This window comes from Stegostoma tigrinum, chromosome 31 (genome assembly GCF_030684315.1).
Source record: "Stegostoma tigrinum isolate sSteTig4 chromosome 31, sSteTig4.hap1, whole genome shotgun sequence".
In the NCBI taxonomy this organism is placed as follows: domain Eukaryota; kingdom Metazoa; phylum Chordata; class Chondrichthyes; order Orectolobiformes; family Stegostomatidae; genus Stegostoma; species Stegostoma tigrinum.
In genome coordinates, this window is record NC_081384.1 from 40,382,295 (window position 1) to 40,404,940 (window position 22,646).

The following is a 22,646-nucleotide window of genomic DNA, read 5'->3' on the forward strand; positions in this document are numbered from 1 at the left end:
GGTCTGTTGGTCTCGGTATTGGACCGGGTAGCTCTCTCCTGACCTTAGGGCTTATTATCAGACTGGGCAATTTGGTACTGATCTGTGGGGCTCAGTACTAGACTGGGAGGTCCTCCTCTGATCTATAGGGCTCAGTATCATACTGGGAGGTTCTCTCACAGTCTTAGGAGCGGAATGATCTGCTCAGCAGTAGAAATAATGAAACAGAATAGTGTATGTTTATAAAGCTAAGTCTGGAAGGAAGGTTGAAACCCGACTCAGGGACTTGAACTGTCTGCTGTCTCGCTGCTGAATCAGAACAGTTCTTGGTTTCATGGCTGATCTTGAAAAGGGAATGTTGAGACCAAGAAAGAATGCCCCTATAAAGTAGCACAGAGTGAGTGAGCCCTGGAGATCGTCCATGGATCTATATACTGTCAATATGAAATATTCCTTTAAGACTGAGCCAGAGATGATACGGATTTCTGGCACTTCACAGAAGTCAGTATTTAGATGTTTCTGGAAAGGGCAGAAGGCTTTGTCTCTTTCTACAGCTTTGTGAATATTGCAGGGTTGAAATTTTTTGGCAAGCTGATAATGTGGCAGATGGAGACAGGGTTAGAGAGCTGTGTATAATGGGGAATGTCATGTAATGGAATCCTGTGCTGCAGTGAATTTAAAGGAGATCCGTCTTTAGCAAAGAAATCCTGTGCCGTTCTGCACTAATCATGAACATGGAGGTGTAGCTGATCCCTCTCCCCTCCCCCTCTCTTTCAGGCTGAATCTGTGTGGGAATAGCTGAGCATCAGTACCAGTGCAGTGTAACAAGCCCCTGCACAACTCATCAGGAGAACCCGATCAAGCTGCAGCAGAGATGGAGACGGTGGTTAGCGGAGAGCACAGTCTGTGTGTCGATCAGGATAGGGACAATAAACCAGCACCGGGCCTCCCTGAGGTGAACGAGAATGGAGTCGGGGTAACCGCAGCAACACAGTTTGGTGCAGGAGACCAAATGACTAAAGGTCAGTGAAGAAAAAGGGGCTTTGTTATAAAATGGGTTTTCTTCAAATGGGTGGAAGCAGCAGGGTTAAGCACAAATGGCTCAGGGCGTTGCTGCAGCCAGTGCTGGAATATTCTAGCAAATACTAACATATATGCCAAGGCTGCAGTTTGCTGCAGTTTTTCAGAATGAGCTTTTATGTACAATTACTCGCAGCTTTGAAATGCTTTCGCTGCAGATTAATGCTGCTAAAGCATCCTCAAACACACGGAACCAATTTACACAGAGCTAATGTCTGTAACCCTTGGTGACCCGATCTCTGGTTTGAAAAGCTTCAATTGCATCGGGAGAATCCATTCCAGAAAAAACCTTTTGGGTTTCTTGCTCCTTTGCAAGACATCCCCACAATCGACAATACCGAAGGTGATTCTGCCATGGCTTTGTGCAGCCATTGTGCCCCACCCCAGCTCGTACACTGTGGAGAGAGGAACAGAGAAAAGGTTCTCCATTGCTGTGTGTTACAAACAGTGACAGGCACCTGTCCACCAGTTCAGAATTTAGCTTTTTATCATAAATTAATTATCTCTATTAAAAGGGCGTCCTATGTCATCTCTCAGACATTGTTTGCCTCTTACATCCAGAAGACGACAAGACATCACATCTGAGAGCGTAGAAATAGAGTTGGATTCTGTGTGATTGTGTCATATGTGATAGCACATTAGAAGTATGTTTTACATCTGTCCCCCACTGGAACTAATGATGAGCCCTAAAGGGGCTGTCATCTCGCTAACCTAACTAACAAGATTGTGCACAGAGCACAAGCACTGGCTTAGAACAGATAGGCAAAATGGCTCGGTTCTGTGCTGTAGTTTCTATATTTGATTTATTTACTGTCGCCTTAGAATCCCTACAGTGTGGAAGCAGGCCATTTGGCCCAACAAGGCCACATCAACCCTCTGCAGCGCATACCACCCAGACTCACCCCCTACCCTAATGGCCGCCGTGTCACCTGTACTGATACCCTTGCCACTATAAGTCCTCAATGGACCTCACCAATGCAGGTACCACCAATGCAACTGGCTACCACACTGGCCCAAACTCAACTCCATCACCGCCATGAGTCTGTTTCAGGCCTAACTTGTCGACACAGCCACTGATGATGCTGCTGGGTCTCATACTGGGCCCAAACTCGCCTCTGCCAACACCTCTTTGAATCTTCGCTGGACGCTGACACCATTGGGAACCCAAACAGGCCTCTGCCGCAGCTGTCATCAGTCAGCACTAAAACGGCCTTGACAATGCAGAAATCAGTGAAAACCTAAATGCTGTGGCCGCCCCCACCCCATGCCACCAGGCCCGCTCACTGCGACCGTGCACCCAGGCCTGCTCACTGCGGCCGTGGCCCCACCGCACACAGGCAGGGCACACTCACTGCTGCTAGTGCTGTAGACATGACTGAGCTCTTTACCAAGTGGTAAGTAAATTAAAACAGAAGAGAAAAAAGAAACAAGGAGGGAAAAAAAGGAAAAGCAGACAAAGGGACAAGGCCCATGCTCAGAAGCCCTACTTCACCACCATCTTACCGGATATTACCTGTAACGTATTCACCCATCCGGCCTGTATGCACTTGGTGTTTGACTGCACTATCAACACTGTCTATTTGCCCATTGGAAGCATACAATTGAATGTCATGGAGTTTGCAGTCGCTAATCAAGATGTGCTCATGTATCTTGTCAGTTTATTCATCCATGGGAACTCCCCATTTATCAGGGGTTTACTTAAAATTTCACAGAAGCCCAGGAACATACCATTCAACCCAACAGCTCCATGCTTCACCTGAACCTCCTCCCATCCTTTGTCATCAAACTCCCTTCGCTATTCAGTATCTAATTCGATCGATGTATCATTTTATGCAGTTTCCCCTTATAACTGAGTATGCCTTTTGCTTCACTCTCTTCCTAAGACAGCAAGCTCAATATTCTTGCCATTTGCTGTGTAAAAATATTTCTCCTGAGTTTCTCATTAGATTTATTAGCATCTTATATTTATAGCCCCTGGTTTTGGTTTTTCCCACAAGAGGATAATCGGTTCTACATCTAACCTATCGAACTCTTCAAAACTTTTTAAGTCTCTGGTTACTTAACAGCTCTAGTGACACTCAAGAGTATGTGACATCCTTGTTTTCCCTGTCAAAATGCACCAGCTCACACTCTTTTGTACTGACGTTTATCTGCCAATTGCATGTCCATTCTGGAAGTTTGTCAATCTTGTCTTGGAAGCTTTTGCACTTCTCCTTAGCATAAATTATTGCCTTAAATTTCGTGTTGATTGCAAATTTTGAAATTGTGGTTCCATCTGGCCAGTGAACTCACCTGAAGTTTACTGCAAAATTTCTTCAAGTGTTCTGTTACTTCTTAATTCACTCATGGGATGAGAGTCTCAAAACTGCATTTATTGTCCACCCTTAATTAACGTGGTGCTAGCGAACTGCCTCCATGGATTGCTGCAGTCCTTTTGTTGCAAACATGCCACAGTGCTGTTAGAAAGAGAGTTTCAGAATTTTGATTCAGAGGGAAAAATGGCATAGTTCCAAGCCAGGATGGTGTGTGGCTTGTAGGTGGTGGTTTTTCTCTGTGTCAGTTGCCCTTGTCCTTCATGGAGGCATTAGAAACTGCTATCTAGCAGCTTTAGTTAGTTACTACAATGCATCTTGTAATTTGTCCACACTGCTTACTACTGTGTATTGATTGTGGAGAAAGTGAATGTTTAAGGTGATGTATGGGAAACTTATCAAGTGAGCTGATTTCTCCTGGATGATATCAAGCTTCTCAAATGTGGAATATCCCATCACACTTCTGACTTGTGCCTTTTAGCTGATAGATAAGCTTTGGGAAGTCAGGAGGCAAATTACTCGTGCACGATTCCTAGCCTCTGACCTGTTCTTGTACCGAAACTACTGATTATGGCCAGTCCAGTTCAGTTTTTGCTCAATCATAACCTCCAGCATGATAATAGCAAAACATTCAGCAAAGGTAATGTCATTGAATGTCAAGGACAGATAGTTAAATTCCCTCTTGTGGGATATGGTCTTTGACTGGCACTTGTATGGTAGAAATGTCATGTTGTGCAATTTTCAGTGAACATCCCCAATTTTCACCTTATGAGTGAGGCAAAGTCAGGATTAAGTAACTGAAGGTGGTTGGGTCTAGGCCCCTAACCTGAGGAACTCCTGAAGAGATGTCCTGGAGCTGAAATGATAGACTTACAATAACCACAGCCATGTTCCTTTGTGCTAGGTATGATTCCAACCAGTGGAGAGTTTTCCCACTAATATCTGTTATCATGACTTCTGCTCAGGCTCTTTGATGTTGCACTGATCAAAAGCTTCTTAATACCAAACATTCCTGTGTTTGTGTTGTAGCAATAATTGTTCTGATCTGATTACTCGTTGAGTTAATGTTACAGAACTGAATGAATGTCGCAATGATCATTCTATTGAATTGGGTTAGTGCTATAATTTTACAGTAATTATACTGATCTGGATTAGTGCTCTAGATTTCATTGTACAGCTGGATTAGTGCTTTAGAATTAATTGTACTGATATGGATTAGCGCTCTAGACTCAGTTGTATTCATCTGAATTAGCAATCAAGTTTCCTTCATCTGAAAGACCTATTATGACTTTAAAATCTGAGCCAGACAAGTGACACATTTCTCTGGTATTTTTGATGATATTTAGTTTGTGTGAGCACTTAGAAGGCACTGATGCTTCCAGCATAATGTAACATTGTACACATATCCACTTTCAGATTCTTCCCCTGTCTCAGATGAGCCTGTTTCAGATGCTTCTGATGTAAAGAGTACGCCATCTTCAGAAGGTGAGTGTCTCCCTTTCTCTGCATAACAGCAACAACTACCTCCTAAAATATGGTTTAAAACTACTGCAAAGTCTAGAAAATCATGGGATGAAAACAGAAAATGCTGGAGATTGGGCAGCATCTGTGAAGAGAGAAATAAAGTTAAGGCTTCAGTTGTTGAATTTTATTAGGAACTTCTGATTTCTTTTCCCAAAATCAGCACAGCTACACTTGCAGTACACCCCAAGTTTACATTCATACGATTCAACCTCAGCATTTATATCAGTGCATTAATCACCATGTTCAGTATTGGTTTCATCTGACGCTAAAATATACCAGATTGTTTGAACTATCAAGTCCAATATTGTTTCAATGTTAACAAGATCCGTTCCAATGTGTAACCCATATACCTATGACTTACCACAATTAAGTGGCAGTCTAATCACCTTAAACTCAGCAAAATAATTTGCATATACTAATAAGTAAATTAGCATGTGTAGGGAGGTCTTGTGGTACGAGGGTAGTCTCCCTACTTCCAGGCCTGAACCTCTAAGCTAGAGCCTGATGTCATGACGTGTTGGTCATGGTGCGGTATGCTTATTACATGACCAAGCAGTTTGATTGCCAGCCTGTTGTTAATCTTTCCAATACAGGCAGGCAGACAGGCAATAACAGTAGGAGAGTCTCTTAGTCAGCTGTCCCACAGAAGACCACTGCAACACTTGGCCCATAAATGTGAACCACCCGATGGGAGACCATGGTCCAAACCTCAGAACATGAAGATGGAAGAAAAGACAGATGGAGCCTAAATAGATATTCACTGTACCCCAGAGTCAGTAAGGGAAATGTCTAATAAACTTTGATCCCTTTACATCTCAATGTTCTTCCTCCGATATAAACCAGTGTGTTATTTTATATTTCATTGTACCACAAGATTGCATGGATAGTATTATAAAGTATTACCGTAGGAGTGGACTAGACAGATTGTGCATTCAGAGACAGGCTTACAATGCCATTATGTAAAGGTACACTGTGCGAATAAGGTTGGCAAACTACTAGCAAAAATGTGCATGCGATGTTCATGTGGTGACAATAACAGAAAAATATCCAAAATGATAAGGACTAAATCTTTCATATTCAGGGATACAACATGTTCAGAAAAGAGAGGTAAGGAGAAAGACAATGAGGCAAAAGCACTAATTAGGGCAGACACTAGCATTGGAAAGAGAAAATACCATTGAGAGAGGGCAAAGACAGAAACAAAAACAGGAATTGCTGGAGAAACTCAGCAGGTCTGACAGTATCTGTGGAGAGAAAGCAGAATTAACACTGAGCCCAGTAACCCTTCCTCAGAACTAAGCAGAATCCATCTGGTGAGCGTGGAGAATCAAAAATGATCAAATCACACCATGAGAAGGTAGACCTCCAACGACAGATAAGTAAACCATCAGGGAAATGACCAAGATATGGAAGGATTATAAAGTGATAAAATTATTATTTAATTACCCAAATAATATTAAGATATTGATAGAATAAAGCGTAATTGGGTCGGGGATAGAGGCAGTAATATATTCAGTATTTGCTTGATGATATGTGCTGAGGAAGGAGTATCTGGCTTGGGAGAATGAAGTGCTTGAAAGGAAGCAAGTTTCTTTGGGAGGACATTTAGGAGAGAGTATTTATTAGATGATGTAGTTTTGATTTGTAATGGAGAAGTGCAAGGAACAGATGAAAATAGAGCTTCTAATTTGGAAGATTAATTTTAATAGGATGATGGGTCAGATGGATCCTAGCCAGGGAAAGATTAAATCAAAAGCATGAAAAGCAAAATAATAGATCAATGATTAATTTTTGAGGAGGTAGTGTTCCAGGCACAGGCTGTGTAAATGCCAACAAAGGTCGGGGGACCAAAGGCAGAGCTCTATGAATGATGAGGGAGATTGACAACATGATGTAACAAAGCAAAAGGGTGTATGATGGATATCGGGTGAATTCTCCAATCAATAATAACCAGGCCAGAGAGTGTGAGAATAGAATGGCAGTCAACATTAAAAGGAACCCAAAATCTTCCAGCGTGCAGGAAGTCAGCAGATGGTAAGAGGCGAACATAGGGTCTCTGCGATATATATTGTGCCAGGGCATGGTTAGAATACGAAGGCATTGTACTTGGGGGTGTTCCCTCTGTATGTTACTGTGGTTCAGTGCATCCATTATAACCTTTGGGTTTTGATTGTGTTTCTTGTTTATCCCACTGTTCTTCAGTGAGTCTTTTCCATAAGCTACTGAACTAACATTGTCTCTGTTATTACAGTTTGTCCAGATTCCATTCATCCTGGTATGTCTTTCTGTTTATTCCATTGCTCCTTACTGTATTCCTTATGTACACCATTCTCAATAATGTGCCTTGTCTATACTCCACTGTTTTCCAGCTACATACCCGTCTATATACCCTGATGTTCCCCAGTATGTTCCTCCCAATATTTTAAAGTTCCCAACTAGTTGGCATGCAACCTTGCACTGCTACCCAATGAAACTCCTTAAAATTACATTTTCAAAATTCCAGAGGTCTAACCTTTGATCCTTCACTTGCCATAACATTTTTACAGGTCCTGATTTGCTTAGTTAAGCCCTCACCTCCACCTCTGGTGCTCCAAGAACATGATCAAACTATGAACCTCTCCAAATCTAGCTGTTCCCCTAAGTTTGGGCCATAGTTCTACTCTTTAAGGAAACTTGAAGGAACGTGACAGAGAAATTGTTGACCATCCACTTCTGCATCTGACTGAACCACTTATATGGCACCGTCAGGTCCTCCTCTCATTTTCTACAACTGTTCATTGAATTTGGAGCAACTGAAGATAATTCAGTTGTTTCTCTTCTGCAGCAAATCAACTTCCATTTTTATTCATTTATGAGACATGGGAATAAATGACTGGCCAATGGTTGTCCTTAAGAGGCTGGTGGCATGCTGACTTCTTGATTGGCGCAGTCCAGATGCTGTAGGTAGTTTCACAATGCCCTTAGGGAGGGAATTCCAGGATTTTGACCCAGTGACACCCAGCGAAGGAACGGCGATATATTTCCAAGTCAGGATGGTGAGTGCCTTGAGGGAAAACTTGAAGGTAGTGTTTTCATGTATTTGCTGCCCTTGTCCCTTGAGATGGTAGTGGTTGAGAGTTTGGAAGGTGATGTCCAAAGGAGTTTTGGTGAACTTCTGCAATGCATCTAGTAGATAGTAGCAGCAGCAGATGCAGAGTGTTGCTGGTGGAGAGAGTGGAGGTTTGTGGATGTGTTGCTATTTAAGCTGCTGCCTTATCTGAATGGTTCATTCAGGCAAGGAGGTGGGGGGGAGGGGTTTGGTATTCCATCACACTCCTGCCTTGTGCCTTGTAGACAGTGGACAGACTTTGAGGAGTCAGGTGGTGAGTTACTTGCTGTAGTATTCCTCACCTGTGACTTGCTCTTAAAGCCCATTTGTTTTTGTGGGTAGTCCACATCAGTTTCAAGTCATTGATAACTCTCAGGATGTTGACAGTAGGGGATTCATTTAAATGTAAAGGGGCAAAAGCTAATTCTTTCTTATTGGAGATGGTTATTGCCTGGCATTTGTGTGGCGCAAATGTTACTTGCCCCTTGTTCAGGGAATGTCATTGATGAAGGAGCTGAAGATGGTTGTATCTAGGACATTACCCTGAGGAATTCCTGCAATGTTGTCCCCACATGAAGGTGAGACCTCCCAGAACAATAACCACCTACCTATGTACTAGATACGACTCCAACCAGCAGAGAGTTTTCCCGTTGATTCCATTTGATTCTAGTTTTACTAGAGCTCCTTGATGTCACACTTGGCAAATGTGGCTTTGATGTGAAGGGCAGTTGTACTCACTTCTGTTCTGGAAATCAGCATTTTTGTTAATGAGATTGTAGGAACTGCAGATGCTAGAGAATCTGCGATAACAAGGTGTAGAGCTGGATGAACACAGCAGGCCAAGCAGCATCAAGGGAGCAGGAAGGCTGGCATTTCAGGCCTAGACCCTTCTTCAGAAGACGCTTCTGAAGAAGGGTCTAAGCCCGAAATGTCAGCCTTCCTGCTCCCTTGATGCTGCTTGGCCTGCTGTGTTCATCCAGCTCTACACTTTGTTATCTCACTTTTGTTAATGTTGAACCAATGCTGTAGTGAGGTCAGGAACCCAAACAGAGAGTCAGTGTGCAGCTTATAGCTGAGGCACCTTTCGATAGCATTGTCAATGCCCCTTTCCAGAGCTTCACTGATGATGGAGACAAGACTGATTGGGCAGTAATTGGCTGTTTTGGATTTGTCCAGTTTTTTATATACAGGACATACCTGGGCTATTTTCCACATTGTCAGGAAAAGCCCAACTGGGGAGCAGCAAGTCCTGGAGCACAAGTTTTCAGTAATATGGCTGGAATATTGTCAGGGCCCATAGCCTTTGCAGTATCCAGCGCTTCTATCCATTTCTTGATATCACATGGATTGAATCAAATTGGCTGAAGACTGGTATATTTGATGCTGGGGACCACTGGAGCAGGCCAAGATGGATCATCCCCTCAGTATTTCTGGCTGAAGATGGTTGCAAATGCTTCCGCCATACCTTTGCACTGATATGCTGGGTTAAGGATAGGAATATTTGTGGGACCTCCTCTAGTGTGTTTATTGTCAATCATCACTCACAATTGGGTGTGGAAGGATTGCAGAGTGTAGATTTGATCTGTTGGCTGTGGGATCATTTAGATCTATGTTAAGCTGTTAAGTACACAAGCAATCCTATTTGATAGCTTCACCAGGTTGGCACCTCACTTTTAGATATGCCTGGTGCTGCTGCTAGCAAGCCGCTCTGCATTCTCCATTGAACGAGGATTGATTCCCTGGCTTGATAATGGTAGAATAAAGGGTCAGGCCATGAAGTTACATATTGTGTTGAATAAAATTCTGCTGCAGCTGATGACCCACAGTAGCTCATGGATGCCCAGTCATGAGTCGTTAGATGGTGCAATATCTATCCCATTCAGCATAGTGCTCATACTACTGAACATGTTGGAGGCAGAATTATGTCTCCACAGGCCTGTGCGGTTGTTGCACTTACCGAAACGGTCATAGATAGATGCATCTGCAGCCAGCACATCGGCAAGAATGTGATCAAGTTAGCTTGTCCCTTTTCTTGGTTCCCTTACTTCCTGTAGAACTTCCTGGCAGACCCAGACTGGTAGCAAAAACAGAAATTGCTGGAAAAGCTCAGCAGATCTGGCAGCATCTGTGGAGAGAAATCAGAGTTAACATTTCAGGTCGAGTGACCGTCCCTCAGAACTCTAAGAACCAGGCTATTAGTTACATCCTATGGGACCCAACCAACTCGATTAGTATTGATGCTGCCAATCCACACCTGATGATGTCCTCCAGCTCTGCTCAGGCTGTCCTGTCATTGTTATACCCAAGGATGGTGATAGCGTTGCCTGAGATGTGGTCATTCTCAAGAAACCATTCCTCACAGACAATGCCAGGTCATTGCTCCATTGCCAATGGGACAGCTCTCACAATCTTGGTACAAGCCCCCATTTGTTAGTTAGAATGACTTTGCAGGACTAATAGAATTCGATTTGATGTTCTTGTTTCTCATGCTGTGGTTGATGCCAGGTGATTTGTCTGGATTTGTTTTGTTTAATCAGTCTTTGTAGTGGTTTCATCCAACTGAATGTCTTGCTGGGCCACTTCAGAAAGCAGTTAAGAGTCAACTACATTGCTGTGGGTCTGGAGACATGCATAGACTAGACCAGGTAAGGATAGTAGATTTCCTTTCCCTAAACCCAATGGATTTATGGCAGTTGACAAAGATTTTGTGGTCATCATCAGACTAGCCTTTCATTCCAGATTTATTAATTGAATTTCACCATCTGCTGTGGTGAGATTTGAACCTTTAACCTTAGATTCTTATCCCAGATCACTGGTCCACTATGTCACTGTCTTCTCTTGCTCATTTACACTGGATGCCCTCCCCACTTCTGGACTGTGACAAGCTCTGGTGACTTTAACAGTCTATCCTTGGTTTCCTTCTATTTTTAAATCTACATAAAGCCCATTGGCAACATTATCTGAGAACAGAGTGTTATATGTTGACAGCACCCAGCTCAACCACATCCTCTGCTGATACCAAATTCTCATGCTACTTATCCAAGCATCCGGAGCAGGATGAGTTGAAATTTCTCGTATTTAGAGACTGAAAGCAATTTTTCCATTCCTGCTCCAAAATCTGTTTGTTATATATAGGTACAAGATCTGATTTAGATATATCCATCCGTCACATGTACTATGTATAGATATACATCGATACAGCGAAAAGTGCACAGTCGCCATTCACTGGTGCCTACTTGGCTACAAAAACCAAAATTGAAAGATTTTAACAGAGCCAAAAGGTAAGCAAGAAAAAAAAGAACAAATCTCAGAGTCCCAAGTCCCATCTCCACAACACCGCTCTCACTGCCTCACCAGCCCCGCTCTCACCACAGCTACTGCCTCACCGGCCCCACTCTCGCCACTGTCACTGCTGTCACTGGGCCTGCTCTTGCCACTGTCACCACCCTCAATGGCCCCACTCTCACCGCCTCACCGCCCCCACTCTCACCACCTCACCGGCCCCCCTCGCCACTGTCACTGCTGTCACTGGCCCTGCTCTCACTGCCGTAACTGGCCCCGCTGTCGCTACCGTCACCGGCATGCTCTCACCACCGTCACCGGCTCACTGGCCCCGCTATCGCCACCATCACACCGTCTGCTCTCACCGCCTCACTGGTCACGCTGTCACCGGACCCACGCTTACTGTCTCCCCAGCCCGCTCCCACCACCATCTCCGGCCAGCTCTCACTGCCACTGCTGAACTGGCCCACTCTTGATACCCCGAGGGGTTAATGTTCATGTTGTGTTTTATGTAACATCAGCAGAATGGGTGGAACCAATCTGTGGAGCCATTGGGTTCTACTGCAGCTTTTAGAGGGAGTGGATATACAAGCTCTTTGACATTCTCATAATTCTGCCAGACTTATTGCTGTCATGCAATAAACCATAGTGCTATCTAAGAATAGCACCTGTTCTGCAGATATTCTCTGTTGGTGTCTGTCTACCACAAAGCACTAGATAGACATAAAACAAAGCACTGACCGAAAGAAAGGATTGTTGGCAACGAGGTACCTCCAACAAACCCTTACTCAGCACCAATATGCTGATAGAGGTGGCAAATATTACGTGTTATGAGGAGTAGTGTCTGTGAGGGTGCCACACTCTTCCCCAGCCACTGACTTCAAAAGAACAAAGAACAATACCGCACAGGAACAGGTCCTTCGGCCCTCCAAACCTGCACCGATACATTTTGCCCTTACCTGCTAAAACTGTCTTCACTTACAGCCTCCATAACCCTCTATTCCCTTCCTATTCATGTATTTGTCCAGGTGCTCCTTGAATGCTGCTATAGTGTCTGCTTCCACCATCTCCTCTGGCAGCTTGTTCCAGGAACTCAACACCCTTTTTGTGTGAAAACCTTACCTCACACATCTGTTTTAAACTTCTACCCTCCCCCATATCTTTAACCTGTGTCCCCTAGTAATTAACACCTCCACCCTGGGAAAAATCCTCATAATTTCATCTCTATCCACGCCATTCACAATCTTATAATCTTATATTACGTTGTCCTTCAACCCCCCGTGTCCCAGTGAAAACAAACCCAGTCTATCCAACCTTCCTTCATAGCTAAAATTCCCCATACCAGGCAACATTCTGGTAGACATTTTCTGTACCTTCTCCAAAGCATCCACATCCTTCTGGTAGTGTGGTGACCAGAACTGTGCGCAATTTTCCATCTAAAGTTCTATAACGTTTCAGCGTTACTTGCCTGTCCTTATACTCCTTCAGTCCTGCCTCTGGAAAGACACTAAGACTAATCCAGTCTGTTTGTAATCTTGGTGTCATATTTGATGATACTTTGTACCATTGCTAAGGCCACCAACTTCCACCTCCGTAAGATCATCCAACTTTGCTTCTGTTTTGGTTTATGTGTTGCTGAAATCTTCAGATTGGACTATCCCAATCAATCCTGGCCTTCCTCCCCCATTCAACCCTAACTAAATTTCAGTTCATCTAAATCTTGCTGCCCATTCCTGCAGCTGCACTGAGCCCTGTTGCCCCATCACCCCTGTGCTTACTGGTCTGTATTGGCTGCTAGTCAAGCAATATCTTGATTTAAAAGCCCAGGTGCCTGTTTCCAAACTGCTGCATGGTCTCATTCCACCCCTGCATCCCCATAGAAGCCCGACAGTGTGGAAGTAGACTGTTTGGCCCATCGAGTTCACATCAACTCACCAAAGAGCATCTTGCCCACATCCAACCCCTTCTCCTCTTCTGGTAACCCTGCATTTCCCATGGCTAATTCACCTAGTCCACATATCCCTGGATGCTATGAGCAATTTAGCATGGTCAGTTCACCTACCCTGCATATCCTTTGAACTGTGGAAGCAAACTGGAGCACCTGGAAGAAATCCGTACAGACACGGGGAGAAAATGTAAACTCCACACGGACAGTTGCCCGTGGGTGGAATCGAACCTGGGTCCCTGGCGCTGTGAGGCAATAGGGCTGACCACTGCTGCCCCGAACCTCCACCAAGCTATAACCCCACCACCAAGACATCATCAAATTCTACATTCATAAATATCCATCTCTGCCTTTCTGTCTCAATTCATTTTAAGATTCTTCTTAAGACATACCTCTTTGACCAAAAATGTGGTCATTTCCTCATGTTTCCCCAAGGGTTTTGGTGTTATACTCTGTCTTGTAATGTTCCTATGAAGTCCCAGCTGACCAGAGGACTGTTCCAAATCCTAGTGTTCCCACCTCATTCCCTCAATCTCTCACTGTTGCCCTCAACCTTTCCATATGGCACATTGCTCAGCAATGCACCTTCTTTCTCAGTTCCCCAGTGTGTCCTCTGTAAATGACAATGTTCCTAAATGTATCTCCAAATATCCCATTGCTCAGAATTGTGTCCTGTCTGTATGTGCTCCTATTGTGTCCCACTTTTCCCCCCACCGTGTACCTGTTCCTACTGTGACTCCTTGATACCCAGTTTGTCCTCTATATTTCTCGCTCTTCTCCAGATTATCTCTTCCCTGTATTTTAAAGTTCCAAGTTTGACAATTCTCTATGCTTCACTGTCTCCTCTGTACCCCGCTGTTCTGACTCCATCCCCTATATATGTAACTCTGTCCCTCTATGTTCTACTTCTCCACACTTTGTCTTTTCCATATTCCCCACTGATCCACACTGTACCCCCTCATACCCACAGTGAGCAGCGCGACGGTCCTCTAGAACCATGAGGTCTTAATCTTTACCCTCCTTATTGTGTTCCCTCGATAACATTCTGATCCTCACTTAATCTTACCTTTTAGAATCCCTACACTGTGGAAACAGTCCATTCAGCCCAACAAGTCCACACAGTCTCTCCAAAAAGCATCCCACCCAAACCCATTCCCCATGTCTAACCCACCATCCCTGCACACTTTGGGAAATTTAGCACGGCCAATCAACCTACCCTACACATCTTTGGATTGTGGGAGGAAACCAGAGCACCCGGGGGAAACCCACGGGGAGAATACGCAAACTCCACACAGACAGTCACCCAAGGATGGAATTGAACCCAGGTCCCTGGCGCTGTGAGGCAGCAGTGCTAATTACTGAGCCACCGATATATCCAATTGTCTTCTCTATGTCCTGTCTATATAGCTGTCTTCCCAGGCATTTTTCCCAGAATGTTTCAACAGCACCCACCATTCCCCAACATACCCATTCATATTCCAATGTTGCTCACTATAACCCTCCAATGCTGGCCACATCCCCAGTGTTTCCCTCCTTTTCCCACTGTTTCCCTGTGTGTACTCTCTAAATCCCATCATTCTAAAAGTATTTGGATTCTTCCCCCAGGTTGGCCGCAGTGAGTTTCCACTGTATACCCCATTGTTTTCTCAGTATGTTCCCTCTATATCCCACCTCCTCCTCAATGCTTTACAATTTACACTCACTGTGTCCTGGTGCAGTAATGCATCACACATTTCCCAGAATACCTTTCCCTGCAACAAACCCCAGTAGGTTGCCATCTCTATCGTCCCATTATTCCCCAATGCATCTATGCCACATTCCACTGTTTCTTACTGTAACCACTGGATACTGTGCTACCCATTGATGTCAGTATTCCCCAGTGTGTCCCATCTAGATTCCACCATTCCTTACAGCATCCCTTCTACATCTTACTGTAGCCAATGATATGTATCCTGTTGTTCCTTCATAGCTCAGTATGTCTTGTGTATATCTATTTGTTCAGTAGTGCAACTCCTGTAGGTACCACTTTCCCATCGTGACTCTCAACATCATACTGTTCACCAGTGTGTTCACTGTAAATCCCACTGCTGTTTCCCCTTCCAGTTTGCATCCACCCTTCACTAGGATGGTCCTTCTTGATCACAATGTTCCCTGTTTTACTAATTTTTCCTAATTGCTCCCTCGATATCCTTTGATGCGTATTCTCACTATACCTGTCTTTCCTCGAATGTGACTCTTCATGAGCTCTTGTCCCTAATTGTGACTCCTGTAATTTCTGTTCCCATGCTTTGGCTGTGTACCCTACTTGGTACCAGAGCAATGCCTAAAATATACAGAGGCAGTGCCAAAAATACGAAAATAATCCAGGAAACATCACTCACAGGAGTGACCAGTCACCTTTGTGAATAGAATAACCTCCTCTTGCTCCTAGTTTCTATGTTTCAGTGAAATGGTAAGAAGCTGTTCTTCCAATCAAAGGCCAGGTCTCCCCTTTGCTTGTTGCTGACAGGGGAGAAGTAAGCTGTGATTGGAGTGCAGGAAACCGCTAGGAAATTCATTGTGGCTAGTGAGGAAGTCACCAGAAGATCAAAACACCAAGGTCTGGGGTCAGGGGCATCTGCAGGGAAGTATGAGAGTCAGGTAGACTAGGCTGGGAGCTGGGAAGATGGGAGGCAAGGAGCAGAGAGCCTGGGGTCTAGGACCATGGGCCCAAGGTCCAGGCCCTTTTTGCTTCAGCCAGGAGAGGAGTGAGGTGCTATATCTTTTTACCAGGGCATCCTGCGTTGTGTCTGTGTGTGTCAGCGTGTGTAGTAGGATTGGGGGGTGGGTGGAATGTTGGTGACAGAGAGCTTGGTTGGCAGAAGACAAAGAGTTAGTGGAGGTCAGAGAGCTAGGGTGAGACAGAGGGTCTGCAAGTCAGCTGAGAAAGAGGCGGTTGTCTGAAGAGATAGAAGAAACACCCTGGGGACAGTGCAGTGGAATGCAGAGGGGGGGGGGCACATTGGGGATAGCATTGGGATGCAGAGGGAACATACCTGTGCTTGGATATAGTTGATACAGGTGTAGAATTGTATGAAATAAAGGGTAAGAAACACAAGAGCCACAGAACTGAAAACAGAGAACCGCTTCAAATCTCCCAATAAAAGTCTCCAGAAACTGTGTTTAAGGTGATGGCTTTTTGTGTATAGACACATTTGTCAGTCATCAAAGAAGTTTACTAACCTCTGCTTGTAGTTTAGTACCAACTATGTAATCAGTGTTTTCTTTTTGTGTTGGCTTTAAGGCAGTTGATAATTATTGAGGATACAATAAATTCTTCCAGTTCTGCTTTTAAGTAAGTCTAAGTACCCCAGGCAACACAAGTAACGAATGCAATGTAACTACATGACTGTAATGCCTAACAAAGAAGTTAATGAGAATAAAAAAAGCAGCTCCTGACAATCAAAAATGCAGCCATCAACAAAGGTGTCATTGAAAAAAGAAAATAATTTTTGACCTGCTCCCAAAAGGGTACCTTTTCCCAATTTTCTCAATATTCCAGTGCCACCATTTGTTTGCACGCAGTAATTAATGTTGATCAACATGTCTGCTCAGTTTCTCTCACTGTTCCGTATTGTGGCCCCTCATTTTCCCACTTTTTGATTAGTTCCATCATTATCTACCACTCTTCCCTGTTGCATCCCTCAGCCCCTCAGTATGCCCCCTCAATATGTCTTGCTGATTCCTGGTGCATCCCCATTATGTCCCTCTGGACCGCAGGATTCTTCAGTGTGACCCCTCTGTATAACTCAGTGTTTCTCAGGGTGTCCCGTCTTTTATCAATGTGATTCCACATTGTGTCTCCTCTAAATCCCAGTGTACAACATTTTCCCAGTTTTCCATGCATCTCATTCTGTCCTGTACCTCACTGTTCCCCAGTCTGACCTTCTGGATTCTGTGGTTCCCCAGTGTGTCTCCTCCATATCACATTTCAGTTCTGTGGCTCTTGTGTTTCTTACCCTTTATTTCATACAATTCTGCACCTGTATCAACTATATCCAAGCACAGGTATGTTCCCTCTGCATCCCAATGCTATCCCCAATGTGCCCCCCCTCTGCATTCCACTGCACCGTCCCCAGGGTGTTTCTTCTATGTCCCTTCACTCTCCATGTGCTTGATCTGTGTGTTTTTCTCTCAATGAATGTTAATTGCTAATGTCATTGTTCATTCCCTGATTGATGTTTCATTCTTTGAATTATTTCCCAATGTGCCTGTTCGGAATTGTTCTTCCCTTTGAAAAACAATGTATGTGACTGGTCTCACAGGAGGACCCTTGGACCTGTCTTCACAAGAGGTCACAACAGGTAAGACCGCACTTTTGCTCTGCCCCAAATACAGGATGCTTTTGATCGCCTGTTCTCATTGCCCAAACATCTAATAAAGGCTGAAATGGACTGAGAGATAGAAACAGCTGCTGACACTATCTGGCAATCAAAGAATGAGCATGAAATTTGTACATGAAGTGGATATGAGTAACTTGGAGGCTCCCTGCATGTACCTCCTTTGGGTTCAAAATGGATCCTCCACTGGGGCCCTTCCACAAGCTGAGTATGCAGACCTACAAAAATTGTTCTTCTAAAAAAAAATTGTCATGGGTTGGGGTGGGAATGGCGTTCAGGTCTGGCTTGGAGTCTCAAATAAAGCAAAGTTCATCTTCTGGACACTGCTCCTGGCAAACCCAGGGAATAACTGTGAGGATATCGAAAGAAAACTGTGTATTTCTTTTCGCCTTCTTTGAACCCTCCTCTTCATTCATATGAAAATATTTGAGAAAAGGAAAAAGAGGTTTGACCACAGCCACAAACCATCCAATCATTTCAGAAAAGGGATTGTTTTCTGTCCAACTCACAGTGAAAAGATAGTATACTGTGAGGCTGGATGGTGGGATTGTGGAGGGAGGAGAGGCAGTTGAAGGCAGTCTGCAAGATCCATAATTTACAATTAGAACTGAAATGGCCACCTGTAGCTGACCAGGATCATCCCTAAATATCATTGTAAACCTTCCCTTCCTGGCTAGAGTGAATGTTGGCATTTGGAAGTTCAGCTTCAGTCAACATGGCCATCCTAATATGTAATACCATGGTAAACATATCCCTGAGATTTTAAGTCGTGTTCAGAGTAAATCCTGCTGCTGAAAGTTGGAATGTCACTCCAGTGCACAAATCCATAATTCTAAAAAAAAATGCCCCTTGTCTATAAATAAATTTTGCAGGCATCTCTGAACACAGGATTAGTCCCTGGGGACTGGAGGATTGCAAGTGTGACTCTGTTGTTTAAAAAGGGGACAAAGGATAACCACAAATCTACAGACTTGTCAGCTTGACATTAGTTGTGGGAAAACTGATGGAGGCCATAACATGGAATAAGATAAATACATAATTAGAGAAAAGTAAAGTCAATACTGGAAGGTCAACGTGGCTTTGTCAGGGACAGGTCATGTGTGACAAATTTGATTGAGTTCTTTGATGAGGTGACACAGTTTTGATGGTGGGTGAGGAAAGTGCTGTGGATATTTGGAGTTCTAGAAAGTATTTGAGACAGTGCCACATGTCAGATTGGTTAGCAAATTTGAAATTTTTGGGATTGACGGGTGCTTGGCAACCAGCATTAGAAGTTGGCTTAAAAAAAAGGAAATAGAGGGTGGATATAGATGGGCATTTCACAGATTGGTGACAAGTTGAAATCAGTGTTCTGCAGGGATTGGTGTTGGGACCCTTGCTTTTTCTGATTTATACAAAATGAGCTGGAGAATGGTGTAGAGTCTCTGACTTTGCAGATGATAATAAACTAGGGAGAATTGTGAATTGTGATGATAATGCTGAGAGACTTCAAAGAGACATTGACAAGAAGGCCAAATGAGCAGACATCTGGTGAATGAATTTCAATGCAGTCAAACGTGAGGTCACATATTTTTGGTAGAAGAAACATGGAGACACAATACCAGGCTCAAATGGTACAATTTTGAGGGGAGTATTGGCACAGAGGGACCTCAGGATTCACATGCTTTACTCTCTGAAGGTGGTCAGGAAAGTTGAAACAGTTGCTAAGAAAGCTTATTGGATCCTTGGGTTTATAAATAGAGGCATACAGTGTAGAAGCAAGGACGTGACACTACATCTGTGCAAATCATTGGTTAGACCACATTTGGAGTATCATGTCCAGTTCTGGGCACCTTATTGAAAGAAGGATGTAAGGCCCTGGAGAGAGATTTACTAGAATGATACCAGGAACGAGGGACTTTAGATACAAGGAAAAAGAGAATTTGAGCTGATTCTCCTTGGAGCAAAGAAGATTGAGATGACCTTATTGAGGTGTTCAAATTGTGAACAATTTTGACAGAGTAAAGAAGGATATCCTGTTTCCATAAGCTGGTATGCCATAACTTGGGGTCAAAGTATCAAGACTTTCAGCAAGAGAGCAAGCATTGAGATGAGGAGAAAATTCCTTACTCAAAGGTTTGTTAGAATTTGGAATGCGCTGCCTGGGAGAGGCATCAAAAAGTTCTGTATAAATATATATAGAAGTATTTGAAAGGGATGAATTCAGAGAGCGATGGAGATTGGACTGGAGGATGGGACCGACTGGGTAGCTCTTTTGAGAGCTCCTGCAAACATGATAGGTTGAATGGCCTTCTCCCATAATGTAAAATTTTATGATTGTAGTACTGCTTCAGATTATTTATGACAAGAGACATTTATGCTGATGGTCCTGCTGAAAGTAAACACTTTGTACAATGGTGACCAGTTTTCAGGTTTTCCTGTTTGAGAGGACCTCCCCTGCCCTAATTTGGGCATACATAATGTCATACCGACCTGCCCGAACTTTAACCGGTCGGCATGGATGAATTAGACCGAACATAAGAACGAGGAGCAGGAGTAGGCCATCCGGCCCCTCGGGCCTGCCCCGCCATTTATTAAGATCATGGCTGATCTTTCTGAGACTCAGCTCCACTTTCCTGCCCACTCACCATAACCCTTAATTCCTTTACTGTTCAAAAATTTATCTAGCTTTGTCTTAAAAGCATTCAGTGAGGTACCTTCAACCACTTCACTGGGCAGGGAATTCCACAGATTCACAACCTTTTTGGTGAAGAAGTTCCTCCTGACCTCAGTCCTACATCTGCTTCCCTTTATTGTGAGACGATGCCCTCTAGTCCTTGTTTCACCTGCTAGTGGAAACAACCTCCCTGCCCCACTTTATCTATTTCCTTCATGATCTTATATATTTCTATAAGATCTCCCCTCATTCTTCTGAATTCCAATGAGTACAATCCCAGTCTACACAGTCTCTCCTCATAATCCAACCCTCTCAACTCTGGAATCAACTGAGTGAATCTCCTCTGCACCCCCTCCAGGGAGAGTATATCTCTCCTCAAGTAAGGAGACCAAAACTGCACACAGTACTCCAGGTGTAGCCTCACCAGGACCTTATTCAGCTGCAGCATAACCTCCCTGTTTTTAAACTCCACCCATCTAGCAATGTCAGACAAAATTCCATTTGCCTTTTTGATCACCTGCTGCACTTGCAATCCTACTTTTAGCGATTCATGCACAAGGACACCCAAGTCCGTCTGCACAGCAGCGTGCTGCAATTTTTTACCATTTAAAACATAGTCCATTTTCCTGCTATTCCTAACAAAATGGATGACCTCACACTTATCAACATTGTACTCCATCTGCTAGATGTTCATCCCTCTAAGCCTGCGGCGATCAAGATCCTCTGTCTAACCTGTCATCTATTTTCTAAGGGTCTGTGTCCATTTGCTCCCTGCTCATCCATGTACCTGTCCAAATATATCTTAAAAGACACTAACGTGTCTGCGTCTACCACCTCCGCTGGCAACGCGTTCCAGGCACCCACCACCCTCTGTGTAAAGAACTTTCCACGCATATCTCCCTTAAACTTTCCTCCTCTCACTTTGAACTCATGACCCCTAGTAATTGAGTCCCCCACTCTGGGAAAAAGCTTTTTGCTATCCACCCTGACTATACCCCTCATGATTTTGTAGACCTCAATCAGGTCCCCCCTCAATCTCTGTCTTTCTAATAAAAATAATCCTAATCTACTCAACCTCTCTTCATAGCTAGCACCCTCCATACTAGGCAACATCCCGGTGAACCTCCTCTGCACCGTCTCCAAAGCGTCTACATCCTTTTGGTAATGTGGCGACCAGAACTGTACACAGTACTCCAAATGTGGCCGAACCAAAGTCCTATACAACTGCAACATGACCTGCCAACACTTGTACTCAATACCCCGTCCAATGAAGGAAAGCATGCCATATGCCTTCTTGACCACCCTATTGACCTGCGTTGTCACCTTCAGGGAACATTGGACCTGAACACTCAGATCTCTCTGTTCATCACATTTTCCCCAGGACCTTTCCATTTACTTACAGTTCGCCCTTGAATTTGATCTTCCAAAATGCATCACCTCTCACTTGTCCGGATTGAACTCCATCTGCCATTTATCTGCCGCACTCTCCAATCTATCTATATTCTGCTGTAATCTCTGACAGTCCCCCTCACTATCTGCTGCTCCACCAATCTTCATGTCATCTGCAAACTTGCTGATCAGACCACCTACACCTTCCTCCAAATCATTTACATATATCACAAACAACAGTGGCCCCAGCACAGATCCCTGTGGAACACCACTGGTCACAGGTCACCCATGCTCGGTATTCCCAATGGGACAGTTTAGATCCAGATGTCTTGCTATTTCTTCCTTAATGATAGATTCAAACATTTTCCTCACTACTGAAGTTAAGCTAACTGGCCTATAGTTACATGCTTTTTGTCTACTTCCTTTTTAAAACAGTGGCGTCACATTGGCCGTTTTCCAATCTGCGGGAACCACCCCAGAGTCCAGTGAATTTTGGTAAATAATTACCAGTGCATTTGCTATTTCCCCCATCACCTCTTTTAGTACCCTGGGATGCATTTCATCAGGGCCAGGAGACTTGTCTACCTTTAGCCCCTTTAGCTTGCCCAGCACTGCCTCTCTAGGAAGGATCTGTTTCTATGCTGTACAGCTCTATGACTCCATAACCTGCCTGTGATGATCATTGAGTTTGTCGTGCTCAATCCAGTCACCCACCCCCATGTCAATATGTCCCTTAAAGTGAAAGAAGAACGTCAACCAATACTCAGTAACTAGCAAGCCTAAACCATACTTCAAGCCTACTAAAGGCTGACTAGAACCACAGTTTAACCAGTACTCCAGGCCTAACTAGTGCAAATTGAACTATAGGCTTCACTAGTAATCCAAGCCTAACCATAATGCTACAGTCCAACAACTACCAGATGTCCAATTATAACCAATACTTCAGATCTTTGGTGCCAGTGACAAAATGGATTTAACTGATGCTATAGGCCAGAAGGCACCAATCTCTGAG

At 44.0% G+C, this 22,646-nt stretch overlaps 1 protein-coding gene across 5 annotated transcripts in view; it reads left to right on the forward strand.

The window, feature by feature from the left end:
- Positions 1–22,646, forward strand: part of maptb (microtubule-associated protein tau b) — a 65,872-nt gene that overhangs the window by 7,240 nt on the left and 35,986 nt on the right. For all 5 annotated transcript variants that reach the window (XM_048560455.2, XM_048560454.2, XM_048560456.2 and 2 more), the window contains 3 exons: positions 757–1,001; positions 4,788–4,856; positions 17,515–17,553. In XM_048560455.2, the coding sequence (XP_048416412.1) occupies positions 854–1,001; positions 4,788–4,856; positions 17,515–17,553 (256 nt within the window). In that variant the 5' untranslated portion in view covers positions 757–853. The remainder of the gene's footprint in view (positions 1–756; positions 1,002–4,787; positions 4,857–17,514; positions 17,554–22,646) is intronic.